Genomic DNA, 20362 nt, shown 5'->3' on the forward strand with positions numbered 1-20362 from the left:
CACGAATGAAGAGGTCGCTCTGTGCATGGGCTCGCTGCAAGGTCTGCAGTTTTCAGATGCAGACACCGGCTCCAGTGTTGGATCCTGGAGCTGGGGTAAGCCCCAGCTGCAGCAGTTTGGCTCCAGGACACCAGCCTTCCTGTTGCTGTTGCAGGCAGCCCTGGAATTTGAAGGGTTAAAGACTCCTGGTGTTCCTAGAGGCAGACTGATATTTAACACCCACCGGAGTATGCGTCTCTGGACTGATTTAGCTGTAAAATAACTCGTTCAGTGCCTGGTTGCAGCCATATGCTGGTAGCAGCTGTTCCCGTAGCTGCGAGGTGCTGCTCACGCGCGTCTCCTGCACCCGCTGCTGCCTGGACCCGATGCCCTGCACTGGCTCATGCAGAACAGAGGCCTGGAGGGCAACTTTTCCTCCTGTTTATGCACCTACATCAGTGTATTATTTTTCAATTATTTACTAATCTTTCACTTAGATCCTATCAGGGCTTCTCAAAGGGTGTCTTCAGGCTGGTTTGCTGGCAAGGGTGGTTTGGGAGGTGTTGTGGGTGCAAGAGCACCCAGCATTTCCTCTTAGGGTGAAAGTGCTTGTCAGCAAACAGCCAGGGGCTGGTGCCAAGGGAGAACAGCCTCAGCTGCGTCCCGTGGCAGCCACAGAAAGCATCAGGGTTTGTACAAACCCGGCGTTAAGGACAGCGTGTGTTGGCCAGGCAGTGGCTGTGTGGGACCCTGCAGGACCAGGGCGGGTGAGATCCAACTCTACCTCCATCTCCATGGCAGATTATATCTCAGAGGTGTAAACCAGGTAAAATCTGTGAGAATTACCCCATTAAACAGCAACAAAGTCAATTTACCTCAGTGCTAGAAATGAGGCGCTGGTAGAGCTAACCATCAGGACTGGATTCCTCAGCGATGCAATCTTGGAAGCCCGGGCTTGAAGCGGAAGGTGTTTGTGTGCCTGGCTTTTAGGGGGCTGGTTGCAAGTGCTCGAATCGATGGGAAATAAGCGCGTAAACCCCTTGAAAATCTTTCCATGGGCTCTCTAAGAGCTCTGCTGTGATGGAGGTAGGAGATGGGCAGAAGAGATGGTGCTCCCCTGAAAGGCTCTAATGGGCCCTGCTAGGTTTGTATCGCGGGAAGCGCCGCGTGGGCGATGCCCTGGGCTCGCAGGGAGCTCGCTGGGCCTGGCCCGCTTGCCGACGTGCTGGCGTCAGCAGCCCTTCGCTTCTCCAAGGCGCCGCGTCTGCTGTCCCCCCCGCAGGCGAGCAGCGCAGCAGCGCAGTCACCGAGTCCAGCAGCCTGCTGGGCGGCTCGCCCCGCCGGCCCTGCGGCCGCAAAGGCTCTCCCTACCACACGGGGCAGCTGCACCCGGCCGTGCGCGTCGCCGACCTCCTCCAGCACATCAACCAGATGAAGACGGCGGAAGGCTACGGCTTCAAGCAGGAGTACGAGGTGAGAGCATCGGACACCGGCGTCCTGGTTGGAGGCAGGAGGGACAGGTCCCGCGTGACTTGGCAGCGTCAGGTCGCTGCCAAGTCCTCCCGCTCTCCGAGACGCTTGTCCTGTGATAAAAGGACTCTTCAATAGTCTGGCAGCATCCAAGAGCAGGGAAACCCCAGGGAGGGAATGTGGGAGAGGGTGATCCCATCTCTTCCAAGGGGAAGAAGTCACCTCCAAGAATTACTGAGTGCACTGTGCCCATCCCACCCTCACAGGCTGGAGCCCTCGTAACGGAGCGAGGTGATTTCCAAGGTTTTGCAGCAGTGCATCCTGCAGGGTTGATTTCCTGATTCCTTGGTGTCCCCACAGGTCTGGCAATTGAAATTTCCCAGTGAAATTACTGTTTAATGCTTAGTTGTTTCAAGTGCCGGAGCTTTTTTTTTTCCCCTTTTATGTACTGGACAAACCAGGGCTGGCTATAATCATTAGTGCTCCTTGAAAAGCTGCTGTATGTTCTTGGAACTAGTCATTTGAAAGCACTCAGATATTATGGGAGGGGAGAAAACATGTAATTTCCTTCCACTTTCCTCCTCTTACGCCAATCTATGAATGTTGCTGTTATTGCACACAAACCTATTCTGTGCTGGGGAGAGAAGGGGCTTGAGAGGTAAAAAAAAAAAAACAAAAAAAGGAACCAGGAAAAAACAAGCAGCATGTATTTTGTTGGAAAATGGGGCATTTTGTGGATGCAACAGAAGCATGGAGCTGGTAGGTGGTGTCCCATGGCCGGGGCTTCAGGGCAGGTAGGCACAAGCTGTGACACGGGGCAGACCCCCTTGCCACCTGAGGCCACAACAGGCTTCTCTTCTTCTCAGAGCTTCTTTGATGGCTGGGATGCTTCGAAGAAGAAAGACAAGACGAAGGGGAGACAGGATCATGTGTCAACGTGTGAGTGTCTTCAGCAGAAACTACAAAACCCTCCAAACCTGAGAAGCCTCCTAAAGGGTTGGAGTTTGTTTGTTTGGTAGCTACCAGATCTATGGCAAGAATCAGCTGTGACTGGGTTTAGTTGGTCAAGGGCAGCATACACATCCTTGTTGAGCACAGGGTGTCCAGGCCTGGGTGCCTCACATCGGTCACCAAAACATGTGCAGCCAACTCTGGTTCTGCAGCTTTGGTGACAGTGGGTGCAGAGATGGGAGCGCCAGCTTGGACTGTAATCCCCCTCACCACACGTGCCCCTCCATGCTCTTATCTCCTTGGGCTTGCTTTCCAGATGACCGCCACCGAGTCAAGCTGCATCCGCTGCTGGGAGATCCCAATTCGGATTATATCAACGCCAACTACATTGACGTAAGTCAGGATGGTGCCTGCTGGGGCCTGCTCACATCCGCGGGCTGCTGCTGAGGTCCAGGTGCAGTGGAGCAATTCGCGAGGGAAGGGGCCTGTCCCTGAAAACTCAGCAGCAGGAAGGTGGCTGAGAGGCCAGGCCGGGCTGGATGAGGCCTGATCCGCGCGTGTCCTCAGCCAACCCATCTCCCACTGCGCATGGAGCCTGTCTGGCTTCACAGTTCCTGCTTATTCCATGTTGCTGTCCCATGGAGTCTCCCTCCTTTCCTGTGCTGCTCCTCTCTGTCCCCCTCTTTGCTTATTTGCTTTCTTAACCCCTCTTTTTCACGTTTTTTTCCTGATCCCAGTGGGGCAAGTGAGTTCTGAGGGGCTCATCCTGGGGTCTCCCCAAATAAATGCCTCCAGGTGCCATGTAGGGGATGGCAGCAGTGGCCCTGCTCCTAGGGGCCACTGCATGAGGGAGGCTGGCATCTGACTGGCCGAGGAAGAGGAGGCTCCCTCTGGTCTTGAACACGGAGATCAAAATCCCACCCTTTCCTCCTAATGGGGAAATCTCCTGGCAGAGGGGACCCGTTGCCACTGTGGCGGGCTGTCCCTGTCCCCGCACCTCCTTCCTGCCCTGCAGCCGCTCCGGCCAGCGGCGACGCTCTGACCTGTCTCTTGAGCTGTGTCTCACTAATGTCTCTGTCTCTGATCTCTTTCTTTCAAACCTGTGTCCGATTGGGATCGTTAAGATCCGGATTAACCGTGAAGTAAGTAGCTGGTTTGCCGCTCCGCTCCTCTCTCTGCTCCTGTTCTCCTCCCAGGTGCCGAGCACCAGGCAGCAAGGTGTAAAAGAGCATCTGGATAAAATTTACAGAGCAGGTGGATGCAGCCCAGGGAAGGGGGAAGTTTAGCTCTCCTTGGAACAGCTTTGGCAAAGCCTGAAGTCCCCAGGGTGATGGGGAATGGGGATCTTCATTGGGTCGGCTTCAGTGGCTTGGGAAAAGAGTCAAATTTACCCAAAGCAGGAGCTGGGGATTTTCCCTAGGGAAAGGAATGAAGGTCGTAGATTGTGCCAGATCTGGTGGGACGTGACCCCTCCTTGGATGTCTAGTGATGGTTCCCTGCATTTTGGAGGATTCAGCTCTGCTGTCCCTGGAGATTTTGCTCTTTGTGCTGTTTTTGGAGGGCTTGCACTGGGCAGGGATTGGTTTGAGCGGGGATCAGCTGGAAATCGGGTCCGATGCCGGGGAATGCTCCGTGCTGGGGAACGATGACCAGCAGCCGGTGGAGCTGGTGGCCCGAGCCGGGCTGCAGAGCGCGGCGGACGCGCGCGCTCCCCGTGGGCAGCAGGTCCCGTGGGGCTGGGTCCTGGTGCCACGGCGCCTGACATCTGCCTTTGCCTCGCAGGGTTACCACAGGTCCAACCACTTCATAGCCACCCAAGGTGAGTCAGCTCCATGCCGTCAGCTCCAAGGAGGGAGAAGGGCAGCTGCTCGTTGGGACAGGGGTGGCTGGTTCCCCGGAAGAGCCGGGGAATCTCGGCTCCCCGCTTGGCTTCGCCCTGCATCCATCCTGTTCTCCTCCTCTCCCTGCCTGCAGGTCCCAAGCAGGAGATGGTGTATGATTTCTGGCGCATGGTGTGGCAGGAGCACTGCTCCAGCATCGTGATGATAACCAAGCTGGTGGAGGTGGGACGGGTAAGGCCCCCGCTCGCTCCCTGTCCCTCCTGGCTCTGCGAGAAGCCCCTTCCCATGTGCCCGAGACCCCGGCCCCGTCCGCTTGCTTGCTGCAGGTGAAGTGCTCCAAGTACTGGCCCGATGACTCCGAGATGTACGGGGACATCAAGATCACCCTGGTGAAGGCGGAGGCGCTGGCAGAATACGCCGTGCGCACCTTCACCCTGGAGCGGGTAAGCTGCCAGCTCCCTGCGCCCACGGAGCGTGTTCCCGGGGGTCCCAGCTTCCCCCTCCGAGGTGGCGGGACCTCTGTGCTCTCCTTCACATCTGGGCAAATGCCCCAAGGCCTCCTCTGGGCCCCCCTGCGCTGCGCCCAGGCGCCAGCCCTGTTGTTGATTGGTGGGGATGGAAGCAAGTGTTGAAATCCCAGGTAAGGGCTAGGTGATTGCAAAAGGGGACGAGAGATACTGCTTCTCCTGGCACCTGGTGTGGACGTTGCAGTTACTTTCCAGCTTGGCACCTAGGGATGGAGCCAGTTAATTTACCCCTTAATCAATGGGAAGGCAAAATCACTTGTCTCGTTTTGAGCAAAAAGCCAGTGAAATTGGGGACCTGCCCAGCACGGTGGCTCTTCCGAGGGGCCCCGTGCATCGCAAACGCAGCCTCGAGAGCTGTTTTCCCCGGGCGCTCACGCTGCCTCCCTTGCAGAGGGGCTACTCGGCGCGGCACGAGGTGAAGCAGTTCCACTTCACGTCGTGGCCCGAGCACGGCGTCCCGTACCACGCCACGGGGCTGCTGGCCTTCATCCGCCGCGTGAAGGCCTCCACGCCGCCCGACGCCGGCCCCATCGTCATTCACTGCAGGTGAGAGCAGCGCCCGGCGGGCGGGCAGGAGCGCGCCGGGCTCGGCCTGCGCTTCTGCTGGGCGAACGAGGAGGAGCTGATGAGCCAGAGGGATCTGCTGTTTGATTTCCCCCTGTCAATGGCCTCATCAGGATTCGTTTGCCGGCAGCAGCGAGCGTGATTAGCTCCCGTAGCCTGTAATCACTGATAATCACGGCGAGTGATTCAGCAGCCCCAGAAATTAGTATCGTGCTGTAAAAGAGTCTAGAAAAAGAGCAGAGCAGTGGCTGGCGCAGCCCTTCTGCTGCGCCCGGCCGTGTTTCTGTCTCCCGCGGATGCTCTATGGATACGGGAGCGTGTTTGCTTTCCTCTTTGCCCCCCTCCAAGTGCCGGCACGGGCAGAACGGGCTGCTACATCGTCCTGGACGTCATGTTGGACATGGCCGAGTGCGAGGGTGTCGTGGACATCTACAACTGCGTGAAGACCCTGTGCTCGCGGAGGATCAACATGATCCAGACAGAGGTGAGCGGGGAAGCGGCTCCCGGTCCATTGGCCACAACGACACTTCTCTGTGTCCTGCAGGAAGGGCCTGACAGCAAATTAGTGAATTAGTGCCCAAAATGCAAGCTAGAGGGCAATGTCCCAAGTGGCCACCACAGATGCCCTCATGGAAACCCAGGGCCCTGTCCTGCTGCTCTGGCTTGTTGCAGGGCATCTTGCTTGGGTGTTTTGCACCCTGCGGCCTGGCAGGAGCAGCCCTGGCTTTGCCCGGGAGAGGAGCGGGCACCGGGCACCCATGCGAGAGGAGGGAGGCCCTGCGCTGCGCGCTGGCCCGCTCAGCCCCTTGCCTTCGCTCCCGCAAAGGAGCAGTACGTGTTCATCCACGACGCCATCCTGGAAGCTTGCCTGTGCGGAGAGACCAGCATCCCGGCCGGCGAGTTCAAACCCACCTACAAGGAGATGGTCAGGATCGAGCCGCAGAGCAACTCCTCGCAGCTGCGGGAGGAGTTCCAGGTGAGCGGGGCCGGCGCGGGCTGCGCGCCGCAGGGGCTGCCGGGGCCGCTAAGCGCGGAGTCGCGCGTGTCCCCGCAGACCCTCAACTCGGTGACGCCGCACCTGGACGTGGAGGAGTGCAGCATCGCCCTGCTGCCCCGCAACCGCGAGAGGAACCGCAGCATGGACGTCCTGCCGCCCGACCGGTGCCTCCCCTTCCTCATCTCCGTGGACGGAGACAGCAACAACTACATCAACGCGGCCTTAACCGACGTAAGCGTGCGGGGGCGAAGGGCTGCGGCTCCTTCCCGAGCCCTTGCAGCACCTTTGGGCTCCCTTTGCTGCGGTCAGCTTCACGGCGTCCCTAAGGGAGCTCATAGCACAGCAGCCTAAGCATCCTTGCTCGTGCAAAAACTGAGCTGCATGGTGTAGTTTTGCACCCCCAGGGCCTCAGAAGCTGCATGGGTTGCATTCAATGGAGCTGCCTTAGGCTGCAGAGTGGCTTTTGCACCAATTTTGGTGCAATTTTTGCACCCACGAGATGCAGAAGCCGTCTGGATTGCATTTGGTGGAGCCAGCTTAGGCTGCGGGGCGGCTTTCAAAGGCAAAGCTGGGCTCGGGTTGAACCCCCCGCCTCCTCTGGCACAGATGCACACGGGCGCGTGCTGCTCCGCGCTCGTGCGCGCCGGGATCCGTCAGCAGCCCTGGGGGACGAGGCAGGACTGACTGAGCTGGGTGCTTCCCCACTTCTTTTGTGCAGTGACCTCACGCTCCCTTTGAAAGCGCTTTTCATCTGCTCTCATGAGCTGCACACAAAGGAAGGTTGGGGCCGTGTCCTCCTTTATTTCCTAGGGAAACTCTGTGCCGCAAAGGGAGAGGAAGCTCTCCGGAGGGAATCGCTAGCCCGGAGCTTTGCAGTGTGCAGCTTGGGCTCGTGCAGCCGGGCTGCGTTGGCACGTGCCCCTCTCCAGCGGCACAAAAGTTCCGTGCTCCCATGCACGTGTTCCTCTGCTTCCAGGAGGAAACACGGGAGCTCTCCCAAACCTACCAGCAGTCGCAGATCGGAGTGCGGAGGCCACAGCCTCTGGCAGCCAAAACTGCTTTGCTTGTCCCCAGGGAACATGGGATGCTCGCAGTGCCCGTGTGTGGGCACTTCAGTGCCCGTGGCCTCCGCATCTCTCGTTCCATCTGGGCACCCCCGTGCTCCGGCCGAGCTCGGCATTTTGCACCTGGAGGCCGTTGATCTCGTTGCTGCTCTACGCAAAAGCAGTTTGGAACCTGGCGAGGGCTGCTAGGAGTGACTCTGGGCACCAGGCAGCAGTTTGCAGCGAGCTCGGGGCTCTGACTTGCCCGGCACGTGAGCTTTGTTTTCACTTTGCTCGGGGTTTGCGTCTCTCTTTTATTTTTATACATCACTGAGCCTCCTTTCCCTAATCTCTGCTACAGGGACAGCCTAGGTCAGAGAAGAGAATTTGCAGATAGAAAAAGGCTTTTGGATGAAATTCTTGCGAAGGGATAAACCCATTTTCCTCTCTGATAAAACATCTCCCTCTTTTTAAGTGCCAAAGCAGCTGGCTTGGTCGGGCGTCCTGTCCCACCCGACCTGGCTTCTCCGGGTCCCTTTTGGGTTTGCTGGGAATGAATGGGACCCTCCAGGGTTCCTGCTGCAAGGGGCCAGGCTGAGTCTTGGCGGATTTTTATGGTTTTACAGATATTTATGGTTTTACGGTTGGACTCAATGATCTTGCAGATCTTTTCCAACCATAGTGATTCTATATCAGATGAAGAGGTGACGTGCAGGAGGGGCTTTGGAGGGTTCCTCCTGCCCAGACACCTTCCATCTCTCCCCAGCGGGGAGAGGAAAGCCACTGAGTACAAAAACACCTTATGGAGATGCTCCCTTGCCTTAAATATGCCTGGCAAAGGAGGAGTGACATAAGGCAGATGCTGCTGGAGATGGAGAGGTGCCCTGAAAGCACTTGGTGCTTTTGAAGAACTAGTGAGAATCGTTTCTCTCTTGACACTTCTTTTTTTTGCTGCCTGTAGAAGGTTTTCTCTTGATTCTCAGGGATGCTGGAGCACTGCGGTCCTGCTTCCCAATCCGGAGCGACGGCTCATGCTTGTTCGCGTATCAAAGGTGTCTTCTCCCTCTCTGGGAGAGCCAAGTGCAGAGACGATTTGGATGGGTTTTTATAGCACTGGGAGCACCAGGGTGAGCCTTGGAGGAGGTTAAGCGCTTCTGAGGTCTTAGGGCAGCTTTGCTCTTAGTGTCGGTGCAGTTGGTGGCAACTGCAGCAGGGAAATGTGGTTGGAGTGGGACCCTTTACTGCCCACAGAACCTGGTGGGGCAACGCTTGTCCCCTGCACCCGGAATTGCTGTGCCTGGCCCTCTTTCCTTCTCCTCTTTGCTAAAGCTCGCTTGGGAGAGTGGGATGCAGAATCTGGGTAATCCAGGTTGTCCTGGAGATGATCTCCAGAGGTCCCATCCAACCTCGACGGTTCTGTAGATCTGTGACACTGGGGGCCACGTTCCTGCCCAGGGGAGCTTGGAAGGTTGTTCCTGTCCTGATCGTGGTCCTTGCCCCTCTGCAGAGCTACACCAAGAGCGCTGCCTTCATCGTCACCCTGCACCCGCTGCAGAACACCACCACTGACTTCTGGCGGCTGGTGTACGACTACGGCTGCACCTCCATCGTCATGCTCAACCAGCTCAACCAGTCCAACTCTGCCTGGGTGAGTGCGCGCTGCAGCCGGGGCGCCCCATGGACATCCCATGGCTTTCAGTAGCATCAGCAAAACCAGAACCCCTGCCTGGAGCCGTCCGCTCCAGAAAAGGAGACGGGACTTTCTACGGGAGCTGGGTTTTAGCCTCCTGAAGCACAGGGTTGGCTACTTGAAGTCCAAGAGGCAGCACCAACCAACCTGACTTCTGTCAGGACTATCGTGATGTTGTCTTGATATTGCCATACCATGGGCTAAGTTACAGTGTACCTCAGGGAGATCTAGGGTTAACAAGGCACAGAAAAGTTTGGAGGTAAAGAACTGGTTTTATCCTCCTCTCTCTGTGGGCTCCTTGGCTCTTCAGACAAGTTTGGATAAAACTTGGTGTGAAATGGGGTTCTCCTGGTTCCATTTTGGAGATGTGTCTGTGGGACTGCGCTTCCCTAGCGAGATGCGTCCTTCCTTCTCTCTCTGCCCTGGATGATTGTACGGTCTCGATGGGTCCCGTCACCCTCCTCTACCTCGAAGGAGCTTGTGTTTCAGGCTCAGCAAGCTTTGTTCTTTTCCAGTGGCACCAGTGGCTTGTGAAGGCTGCTCAATAATTTGGTTTAATGGTGTGATGGGATGGGCAGGTCTGTAGAGCAGGAGGGGAGATGTTACCTCTCACCTGTCCCCAAAGAGAGGGGACGAGAACGCACCTCCAGTGTCCCCTGGGAGCTCAAGCTGTGTTTGAGCCTTCTGCAGCTCTGCTCTCCCACTGCACCCTTCCCCAGGTGGATTCCCGCAGCACTCCTGCTGCTGGCACAGGTTTAAGAGTCTATTACAGGTCCATAATGTTAATTCAGTGAGGAGACCTATTGGATTTTTACATAAAATTAGCATTATGGACTCCTAATGGATGTCTGGAGAAGACTTCATTAGCTGGATTATTTTGTGAGCTGAGATCAGAGACTCGATGTGAGGGACCCAAAACAGTGGTTGTGCTGTTGGTGAGGAGGACCTGGATGGACAGAACGATGACTCCGCACGAAGGTGTCCTGTGAGGGCTTTATTCTTGTCTATGTTATGTTTGGTGTTTGCACGTGGCATGTGCAAACGTGCTGAGCTAAAGCTGCGGGCTCAGAAGGACCCCTGCATGGGTCTGCAGCTCCCTGCAGAGGGGAATCTTCGCTGCCTTGGGGACGGACCTGCCACCTCCCCTCTTCGTGCAAAGAGCTTTTAGAGCAGGAGCATTTGGGCTACAGACGTGGCTGCGATGGAGGAGGATGCAGTTTTTGGAGCTCGCGTGGGAGAGCCGCTCTTTGCTCTCTGCTGCCGTCAGCTCCGTCTGCGGGGAGCTCCCTGGCACTGTCCAGTGCTGCCTTATATCTCCCTATCCACCCCTGCTTCCCGGTGGATATCTGTCCTGCAGGGATGTCTGTGCAACAATATTTAGCTGTCTTAAATGTTTACCAGTTTAAGACCAACAGGTAATAAATCAGCCTTTACAGCAGGCAGCTTTGAAAGGTGACTTAGAGGGTATATCCCTCACTTGAACTATGTCTTGCTGAAGGAAGTTTTAATATCCAAATTATAGCTGGGAGTCTAGAAGGCTTAGAGATCTCGGAGATTTATAGCTCCTATTAACAACCAATTATTTCTCGAACACATTTGCCATGCAGTTAGGCCCAAGCCGTTAGATAGCCTGAAATGCTAAATGTGCTGGTAAAGTGCAATGACAAATATCATATATTTTGTGTTGATGCTGGTTTCCCGGCAGCAGTGGGGTGAAAACAGTCGCATTCCCAACCCTTGGCCGGAGGAATCCGTCAGCGCTCTGCCTGGCGCAGCGCGAGGGATTTGCTTTCCCGAAGCATCCGGCACCTTTCTGGGGCTGCTGCTTTGCCAGTTGGGATCTGCCTCTCTTAGAAGGAGGGCAGAGGGGTGATCCTGGTGCTGAGTTGCTCTTGGGAAGCTCCTTGGAAAGTTAGGAAGCAGAACGGCCTGGAGGTGTCCTTAGGGCCGGCCACGTCCCGCTCTGCGATGCTGCAGGATCAGACGCGTCCTGGGCTGCGACAAGGCAGGGACGAGGACGGATAAACCCGTGGCTGGAGCAGTTGTGTTCGGGTGGTCGGGACGGGGCTGCCTGGACGTGGCTGTCGCTCGGAGCCACCCGCGAGCGGAGGCCGCCCCGTGCCGCGACTCGGGAGTGAGCGATGGGAACGGGACTCTACTCAGCTCTGGTGAGGCCGCACCTGCAGTACTGTGTGCAGTTCTGGGCTCCCCAGGATAAGAGGGATGTGGAGCTTCTCGAGAGGGTCCAGAGAAGGGCAACTAAGATGATTAAGGGAATGGAACATCTCTCGTATGAGGAGAGATTGAGTGAACTTGGCCTGTTTTCTCTGGGGAAGAGAAGGCTGAGAGGGGATCTGATTAACAGGTATAAGTTCAGGAAGGGAGAATGTATGGAAGAAGGGGACAAGCTCTTTTCACTGGTGGCCAGCGATAGGACGAGGGGTAATGGCCATAAGCTGGAGCACAGGAAGTTCCGTCTCCAGGTGAGGAGGAACTTCTTTACTGTGAGGGTGCCCGAGCCCTGGCACAGGCTGCCCAGGGAGGCTGTGGAGTCTCCTTCTCTGGAGGTCTTCAAAACCCACCTGGATGCCACCCTGTGCTACATGCTGTAGGTGTGCCTGCTTGAGCAGGAAGGTTGGACTAGATGATCTCTAGAGGTCCCTTCCAACCTTGTGTTCTGTGGCTCTGGCTCCCGGCGTGGGGCTGTGCCTCGGTGCCGGGAGCCCCTCTCCATGTCCTGTGTGGAGCCGTGGCCAGCAGCTCTGTGCCGCCTGCGGTGAGCGCTGCCGCGTGCCGCTCCTCATGCCGAGCGCGGCCTCTTCTCTCCACAGCCCTGCCTGCAGTACTGGCCCGAGCCCGGACTCCAGCAGTACGGCCCCATGGAAGTAGAATACGTTTCTGGAGCAGCTGACGAGGACCTCGTGTCTCGGCTCTTCCGAGTCCAGAACATCACACGGGTGAGGCTCTTTCCACCGGTTCTGCAATGGTGTGAGCGTGTGTGTGCATGTGTCCAGGTGCTCTCCTACCTCCGGGCGGGCTCCAGGATTGCCATCTCATCCCGGCTCTGCTGAATGAGATGGCTTCCATGGAAGGACTGGGTCAGTTAGCTGCTGCTTTGGAGAAGGGCCGGAGCCCCTCCTTTGGAGGGAAGGAGGCAATGCAGTGCTGGAAAAGAGCATTGTGGAGTTGGGAAAGGTGTTATCCTATATAAACTAACTCCACGCTGATTAGGAAGACTGTCTCCAGCAGGTTGAGGGAGATGATCCTCCCACTCATCCCTGGTGAGGCTGCCTCTGAGTCCTGCGTGTAGTTCTGGGCTCCCCAGTACAAGAGGGATGTGGAGCTGCTGGAGAGAGTCCAGCGCAGGGCTACCAGGATGATCAGGGGCCTGGAACATCTGCCCTGTGGGCAAAGGCTGAGGGAGCTGGGCCTGTTCAGCCTGGAGAAGAGAAGGCTGAGGGGGGACCTGGTCAGCGTGTATAAATACCTCAAGCTAGGCAGTGAGGAGGAGGGGGTGGCCTATTTTCAGTGGTGGCCAGCGATAGGACTAGAGGAAATGGCCACAAACTGAAGCACCTAAAGTTCCACAGGAACTGAAGGAAAAAATTTTAACAGTGAGGGTGCCAGAGCCCTGGAACAGGCTGCCCAGAGAGGTTGTGGAGTCTCCTTCTCTAGAGATCTTCAAGAGCCGCTTGGACACAGCCTGTGCCTTGTGCTCTGGGTGACCCTGCGTGAGCAGGGGGATTGGACTAGATGATCTCTAAAGGTCCCTTCTAACCTTAATGATTCTGTGATGTAGATGCAGACGCCTACAGCTCAATCCAGCTTCTTCCAGAGGATGCAGCCTCAGTTTTCCCTCCCATAGAGAGGAGCTTGTTACAATCTCCTTGGCTTAATCCAGCCTTTCTTGAGTTCACATCCACTTGCAAAGAGCTCAGATGACTCCCCAGGAATACCTTTCTCCTCCTCACTGGAAGTCAATCCATATCCTGACATACTGCTATCTCCTGGATGGAGAATCCTCAAAACGGCTCTGTGGTGTCCATGGACCTGGCAGAGCAGCTTTCTTGATGACCCAGAAGATATGCACAGGTTTTTCTTTCCCTCTTGTCTCAGCATTTGCTGCACACTTGGTTTTCACACTTGACCAGTTCTGCTGGCCCGTGAATGAAGAGAAATGCAGCTAAGTTGGGAAAGGGCAGTGATTGTGATGAAGAGCACGCACGGAGTCCTACACAGGCAAAGAGATGGAGGAGAAAGAGCTGATGGACCAAGAAACGCCGACCATGAAGAGAAGTCCTTGCTGCCTGTAAATCTCCTGAGGGCTGCCGAGAAGGCCAGAGCGCTCTTGGAGGTCACTGGGCAGATGAGAATTAAGGAGCCGAGAAGGGAACAAATTACTTGATTGACATTCTGGCAGGGGAGAGTGCTTTGGAGTGGGAAAATGGGGGTCAAGTAAGATAAATCCTGGCTGCTTATCTGGAATCTAAGGCAAAGAGGGTTTTGATTAGCACTCCCTATGGGAGCATCTGGCCTTGCCTTGGTGTTGGCAAGAAATCCCTCAGCGAGGGGGCTTTGCTCTCCGTGGCCTGAGTGCAGATTGCAGAACATACCCGTTGCTACATTAAAATGCAGCGCAAATGAAATCTCTGGATCTAGGAAGCCGCTTCCCCAGGGAACAGGCTGTTGGAGGAGCGCTGCCGAAGAGCAAGAAGCCGAGCTCCTGCCAAGCCATCCCGGCTGCAGGTGGGAGCAGGCTTGACCTCGGCATCGCGGCAGTGCCACAAATCCTAAGAGCCAACCAAAACCTTCATCCAAAGCAGCCTGAAGCTTTTCTTCCTGGGCTGTCAGAGGAGTTTTTTTTCCATTTTTCCTGCACTCCTTTGCTTCATCCTTTCCTCTCTGGCTTCCACCTGGAAACAGGAGTGTTGAGGTGCTGGGAGGGCTGCCCGTCGCAGCCACATTGCTCTCCCAGACGGAGCTCCCAGGCAGCCGGCAGAGCTCCAGGAAAGCCGCAGTGTTTTGCTGCGCTCCTTGGTGGCCTCGGGCCAGCAGCCCCTCTGCTCCGAGCATTTCACCGAGGCTTGAAGCAAGCCCAGAGCCGATTTAGCCCCTTCGATGTGTCGGAGAGTTGTTCAGCAGCTGGGCCCCGTACATCGCGGCGTTCCGATTCCTTCGCTTGCCACCCTGTGTAACTAGGTGGGTGCTCAGACAGCCCCAACTCTCCCACTTGCCTCTGCGTGGAAACCACAGGGGCTGCTTTTAATAGACACTGAGTCCTGCCTGCCGTGATTGAGGTTTGGTGCTTGCCCCGCACACACCGTCCATCCCAAAACGGGTGGCCGGAGCCATCCAGAGCTGGGAATCTGTGTTTGATCCCCGCTTTCCCCTCCTGTCCCCACCACACGTTGTGCATGTGCTGCCGTTGGCGACTCAGGCGCGCGAGCAGCTCTTATCCCATCAAAACACACGGGGTATTTCTGAATAAGACCCGAGCCCCACATCTGGCTGAAGCTTGGCCTGGTTTCACTTTGTGCCTGTAATCCTCCTCCTTTCAGAGCCTGCTAACCAGATTAGCGTTCAAAACTAACTAGATTACCAGAGTATTAAAGCGCTTCCACCGTGCTCTGCCTCCGTGCGCGGGAGCTGCTCATGAGCCTCCTGCTCTGCAGTGAACACAGGAAGAACTGTCTCCTGGGATCTCCTGCGTGCGAGCCCAGGACGTCTGGGAAGTTTGGGGATGCTCGGCAGGATGGCAGCAGGTAGCCAAGGTGCCCTGGTGTGAGCGTGGTGGGCTCAGCGGCCTCCACCAGCCGCGCTGGACGTGGCTGCTCGACACCGGGCTGGTGCCACCTGCTCATCCAGGAGGTCTGAGGTTGACTTCAAGTGACCACAGCAGCCAATACAGATGCACCCAAAGACTGCACAAGGCTGGGAAGCTTGAGAAGTCTTAGGCTTGGCTTTCTCTGGTGTCAGTGCTCTGGTTGTTCCCTCTTCCTCTAGCATTAATGTTGGGTGAACCCCTCCTGTCCCCCATTAAACCTCCCCTGGAGACAAATGAGGACAGCCCATAGGTTCAAGCTAATGAAGTTTATTTTTTCTTTTTTCCCTAGTTGCAGGAAGGGCACCTGATGGTCCGGCACTTCCAGTACCTGCGGTGGTCACCCTATCGGGACACCCCAGACTCCAAGAAATCCTTCTTGCACCTCCTGGCCCAAGTGGAGAGGTGGCAGAAGGAGAGCGGTGACGGGAGGACAGTCGTGCACTGCTTGTGAGTGACTCCCATCAGCTCGCTGGGCTGTAGTCCTGCCAGGCCAACCTCTGAGAAGCCCCCAAGGGAGCAATTTCCCACCCAGATGAAAATCAAACCACTTTGAACCACCTAGTTTGGGGACAGTTTAGGCACCAAAGTTCTTCTCGCTTAGTGGGGTGTTCAGCAGAGGTGATACCCACTTACACAGTGCAGCACCTCCTCCTTGGCACCATGTCTGCCTTTGCAACGAGGCTCAGCAGAGATGCCAGGTGTGTCTCCAGGTCCTGTGCGTGCACAGAGTGGTGGGGGTGGACAGGAGCTGTGTAACCAGCCTCTTGCTTCTTGTCGAGGCTGCGTCAGTCTCTGCCTCCCCCTCATCCCTGCTGGCTCGCACGCCTGCCTGGACGTGCTCACACATGCCCACTTTCCTCATATGGGACCTAGCACGTCCTCAGATTGGGAGAGACAGCAGGCAAGCCTTTAATCAAAAATTAATTACAGGCTCGTCCATCTTCATTAACTGAAGGATAATTTGAGAACATACGTTATAAAATACCAGCATCACGTTTTCTCTTCCTCTCCTCCATCCTCCTTGGCTGCTGGGGGAGCAAACGTGGGCATGTCAGATGGTTTCACTCCAAGAGCAGTGGAGATATCCTGGGAGCCTCTGTGTTGGGCAAACTACGGGACGTGGCCATGTCTGGTTCCCGCAGCCAGTGCTCTCCAACAGCTTCCGAGCTCTGCAAATGCAGATGGGGAGAACCCCAGAGGACCGGCTGTCCTCTACAAGGTCACACAAGGAACTGGGTCAAGGCAGGGCTAGGAGCTGAACCCAGGTGCCAGAGACATTAAAATCCCCAAGCTTTCTAATGTGAATTCTTTCTTCTCTCACATTGTGTTTCTCCCTCCAGGAATGGGGGTGGCCGGAGCGGCACCTTCTGTGCCTCCACCATGATCCTGGAGATGATCAAGCGTCACAACATGGTTGATGTTTTCTATGCTGCAAAGACCCTCCGCAACTACAAGCCAAATATGGTAGAGACCTTGGTAAGCGTTGGGCACTACCAGCATCCATCCCAGTCCCTGTGTCCCTGTCCTGCTCTTTCCTGGCCCTTCCCTTGGAAAAGCATATAGGGGTGCTCACCCACCATACACACTAACAGCACACGAATCTCAACTCGTGTCTTTCAGTAATTTTTAAGGCATTTACCTATAGCCTTTCTCCATTCCATGCTGTGGAAATGCCTGTGGGGAAAGGGGGAAAGGCCCGTGCCTTGTTGCAGGCTCTCGCTGTTGGGATGGAGGAGAGGGAAGGCATGCGGCCATCCCTGCTTTTCCAGTGGAGGAATCCAGGTGCCTTATGGTGTTTTAAAAGCAAATCAGATAGAAATGTTTGCCCCATTTGGATTATAAAAGCCTTAAGTTGCAAAATGAAATGGTTTTCAGGGGGATGTGATTTGCATTAGGAATTAAAGTGGAGGGAGAAAGCGAGGGAGGGGGGCAGAGGCGCAGAGGGAGGGCTGCACGTAATCAGAAGATGAAGTGACAAGCATGAAGTCACTGGGCCCATTTGACAAAATTGTGCGAATATTAAGAAAAGCAACGTTTGAGGTCAGCACGCAAGCGTCCTCCAGCCCGGAATGAACCTGGAATGTCTATTCCGGGCATCCCAGTGTAATGGAGCTGCGGGGGAGGCCGGTCCCCGCGCGGGGGAAAGAGCAGCTCGAGTGCTGCTGCTTCGCTGGCCGCTCAGCCCGCCCGAGCACCTTCCCCCGCTGCTTGCCCCTGGGGGCTAGTTTTATACTAGGATAAATGGGAACAATCCCTTTTCCTAATCCGGAAGCATTATGTGCTTTTCATATCAACTGTCACAGCCTCCTTGCTTTGAAGCCCTTTTCCCTGGGGTCCCCAGTGAGCTGCCCCCCTTCCTGGGTGAGTCGTGGTGGCTCCTGCTGCCATCAAGGTGGCTCGACCCGTTCCCTGTGGACACGGCAAAAGGGGAAAATAGAGCCGATCCTGTCCAAAACCTCTTTTGCTCCCCATTTTCCCTCTCCCCCTCCTCTGTTTTGCTTGTTGGAGGCTTGAAGGGGAGGTCCAGGATTTCTGAGGGTGGGTGGAGAAGAGCTCGGCAGTCCCAGGAGGTGCAGAGATGGGGACAACCTTGACTCAAACAGCGAGGCACTCCCACACTCAGCCTTGCATTTTCCCACAGGACATTTGGTGCTCAGCAAATGGAAATGAAAGGCAGGGAGCGGGAGAAGGGAAAAACTCCTGAGCCTTCTTCTCCCTTGCACGATGAACACCCAAGGGCAGCAGCATCGCCCTGCAGTGCCAGGAGGGAAAGTGGCATTTTTCTTTCTGCAGCAGCAATACTTGTGCTGCAGATGGTTCCTGGCAGCTCTGCGCAGGGTGTTTCCGCAGGCAGCAGTTCCCTGGTAATGCGGAGCCCGGAGCACAGAATCGACGAGGTCGATGAATGTGCATGGGTCCAAAAGCCATTTGTAGCTTCGGTCGAACTCGGACGTTAAACTGGCCCCGATTTCAGAGCTGGGATTTTGCTCTGGAACCCCCCGGCCACTTTCCCCGGGTCAAACCGTTTCCCACAGCCCCTTTGCAGGGTGGTCTCCATCTCTGGCATTGAAGTGACTCTTCATTCCCTGTGAAAAACCAGATTGCAGCAAATGGAAGGCTGAGCCTGGGGCAAAATCTTTGTGTTCCAGGGGACCTGGGGCTGCTTCCCTCCATTCAGTGGGGAGTTTCCAAATTCCTCTGACGTTCCCTGAGCCCTTGCAACTTCTTTTGCCTTGGCGAGGGGCAGCGTTGTGAGGGGCTTTGCTTGGCCTCTTACCACCCTCTCTCCCCGCTCTGTGCAGGAGCAGTATCACTTCTGCTACGACTTAGCACTGGAATACCTGGAGGCGCTGGAGACCAGATAGCACCTCGCCGCGGAGCGAAGGCCGGTGCTTGTGCGTGGGGCTTGTGCCAAAATGCATTTTGCACGTGGACGTCGAGCTCGTGCCGAAGGCGAGGAGGGGGAAACCAGCGCAGCAAGAAAAACCTAAAACCAAACGAGAAACAAAAGGCAGGACGTGGGGACGGGCCGTTCCTGGCCTTCATACTCCGCTCTCCATCCTCCTTCCCCTCCTCTCACCCCGTGCGTGTCGGACGTGGGTCGGATGCTGGGACTCACCCATCACCGCAGCCAGGACGTGGATCCTGGCAATGGATTTGGTGCCCCGGCACCTCTGAAGCTGAAGCAGAGACCGAGGAAGAGGCCAAAGGATCCCCAGCCCGTTTCCCAGCAAGGGCACAATGGATATTTGGAGATGAGATGTCATTTTTATAATAGGCCGTGGAGTGGAAGCTGCTCTTTGGAGGAGCCCGGCAGGATCGAGGGTGCCGGCAGGTTCTGCCCTTTGTGGGACTGAGCCCTGATATGCAGCAAAGACCCTAAAAGGAGTTTTCTGAATTTCACCCTGAGCTAATCATGAGTTTGATCTTCACCCTTTTATTTCTGTGAGTTGCCCCCACTTGGGGTACGCGGCCTGGTTGCAGTGAATGCAACCTGGCTGTGAATGCAGGGGACGGGGTGAGGAGCCCAAGGAAACGCTCCTTCCCCTTGGGCTCGGCCAGTTCCGTGCGATCCTTGACACTCGCAGCACTGAATTCCTGAACAAATTCAAGAGAAAAACGGGAAATTTGTGTCCTTCTGTCTCCCACGGGCCGTCGGCTGCTCCGTTGCCCCCGCTGTGGGTTGCAAAGGTGGATGGCGCTGGTGCCACCGCACGCGGTGGGGACGGGCCTGGTGGCCGTGGGGTGGCAGGACTGTCCCCAAAGGTAGGTCCCGAGCGGGAACGTGACCCCGCCGAAATCCAGCAGCCCCGCCCTGCTGCCCCGAGTTAAAATTGGAGTTGGTTTTTTTTTTTTTCCTTGAAAGCCCCCGGATAAAACCCGCCCTCGGAGGTGCCGGGATTATTCCCGGGATTAGCAGGGCGCCAGGGTGAATCCGATCACTTTAGGAGAACCCCGTCCTCACCCTGAGGAGCTTGTCAGCCTGGATGGAGGGGCCCGAGTCCCTGTGGACACCAGCGGGGTGTCCTGGGGCTAATCCAGGAGCTGGCGCCAGACTAATCCCGGCGAGGCGGCAGAGGGGGACGAGCTGTGCCGAAATGCACTTATTTCCATCTGATTTTGTAGCAATTAGAGATTATTTTGTGGGGAGGGAGGAAGGCAGGTTGTGGAGGAGCTGTTCCTGCGGGCATTGCGATGCATGCTGCATTATCCAGAGGCTGGATCACCCTTTGGAGGACGCTCGAATCCCAGCTGAGCTCAAAGGGGGCAATTTTCCAGCCGCCTTCCAAATGGGGAAGAGCAGCCCAAGTCAAATCCCTTCCTTTGTTTCGGAGTATTTATTCATATGCAACCACTTGCGCGTTAAATGTTTGCAATTCCAGCCAGGAACAAGCTCCGGCTTCCCATTCCTGGCTGCTTCCTGCCCCGGTTTCCAGGCTCTTGCCGCACCTCGCGCGCTCCAGCGCCGACGGCCGTGCCGGGGTGGCCGCGAGCAGCATCCGACCCTGTGCCTTGAGCTGAGGAGCCCGGGGCAGAGGCGGCACCGGTGTCTGCGCCGGAGCCCTCGGCCTCGCTGAAACACTCGCGATAACCGATTCCAAGGGCTATAAACCAGCCGTCTGTCGGCTCCCTCGCCCGCTCGGGTTGTTCTCCCGGCGCTTCCAGCATCGCCAGCCCTGGCCCTGCAGGAGCAGCTTTGCCAAAACGGCCGCCTTTTGCCCAAATCCCCCCCTCTCCGCGGCTGCATCTGTGCCCGGAGCGCTGCAGCTGGAGCGCTGGGTGCGGTGGGATGCTCCAGCCTGGTGGCCGCTGCTGCCCCACCTTGGTACCCAGAATTCAGAAGTTGGGTTTATTCTTATTTTTGGCTTGCAAATCTACTTTCTGGGATGTCCCAGGCTCCCGTGGGCACTGGGGCTTTGGTGGCACCAGAGCCGCTTCTCCTGCATCCGCCTATTCCCCGTGCGCGGGCAACACG

General features: G+C 56.4%; 1 protein-coding gene across 1 annotated transcript in view; it reads left to right on the top strand.

The window, feature by feature from the left end:
- The window catches only part of PTPRU (protein tyrosine phosphatase, receptor type U), a 44659-nt gene extending 24619 nt beyond the window's left edge, over positions 1-20040 (top strand). The window contains exons 16-31 of the mRNA XM_026043392.1: positions 1262-1452; positions 2316-2388; positions 2717-2793; positions 3525-3542; positions 4183-4219; positions 4375-4472; positions 4568-4684; positions 5160-5314; positions 5681-5816; positions 6159-6308; positions 6387-6560; positions 8880-9020; positions 11894-12019; positions 15176-15333; positions 16227-16362; positions 18189-20040. Coding sequence (XP_025899177.1) covers positions 1262-1452; positions 2316-2388; positions 2717-2793; positions 3525-3542; positions 4183-4219; positions 4375-4472; positions 4568-4684; positions 5160-5314; positions 5681-5816; positions 6159-6308; positions 6387-6560; positions 8880-9020; positions 11894-12019; positions 15176-15333; positions 16227-16362; positions 18189-18251 — 1850 coding nt within the window. The 3' untranslated portion in view covers positions 18252-20040. The remainder of the gene's footprint in view (positions 1-1261; positions 1453-2315; positions 2389-2716; positions 2794-3524; positions 3543-4182; positions 4220-4374; positions 4473-4567; positions 4685-5159; positions 5315-5680; positions 5817-6158; positions 6309-6386; positions 6561-8879; positions 9021-11893; positions 12020-15175; positions 15334-16226; positions 16363-18188) is intronic.
- The last annotated feature ends 322 nt before the right edge of the window (positions 20041-20362 follow it).

The sequence above is a fragment of the Nothoprocta perdicaria genome, unplaced genomic scaffold (assembly GCF_003342845.1).
Source record: "Nothoprocta perdicaria isolate Ctin4 unplaced genomic scaffold, notPer1 scaffold_33, whole genome shotgun sequence".
In the NCBI taxonomy this organism is placed as follows: Eukaryota; Metazoa; Chordata; class Aves; order Tinamiformes; family Tinamidae; genus Nothoprocta; species Nothoprocta perdicaria.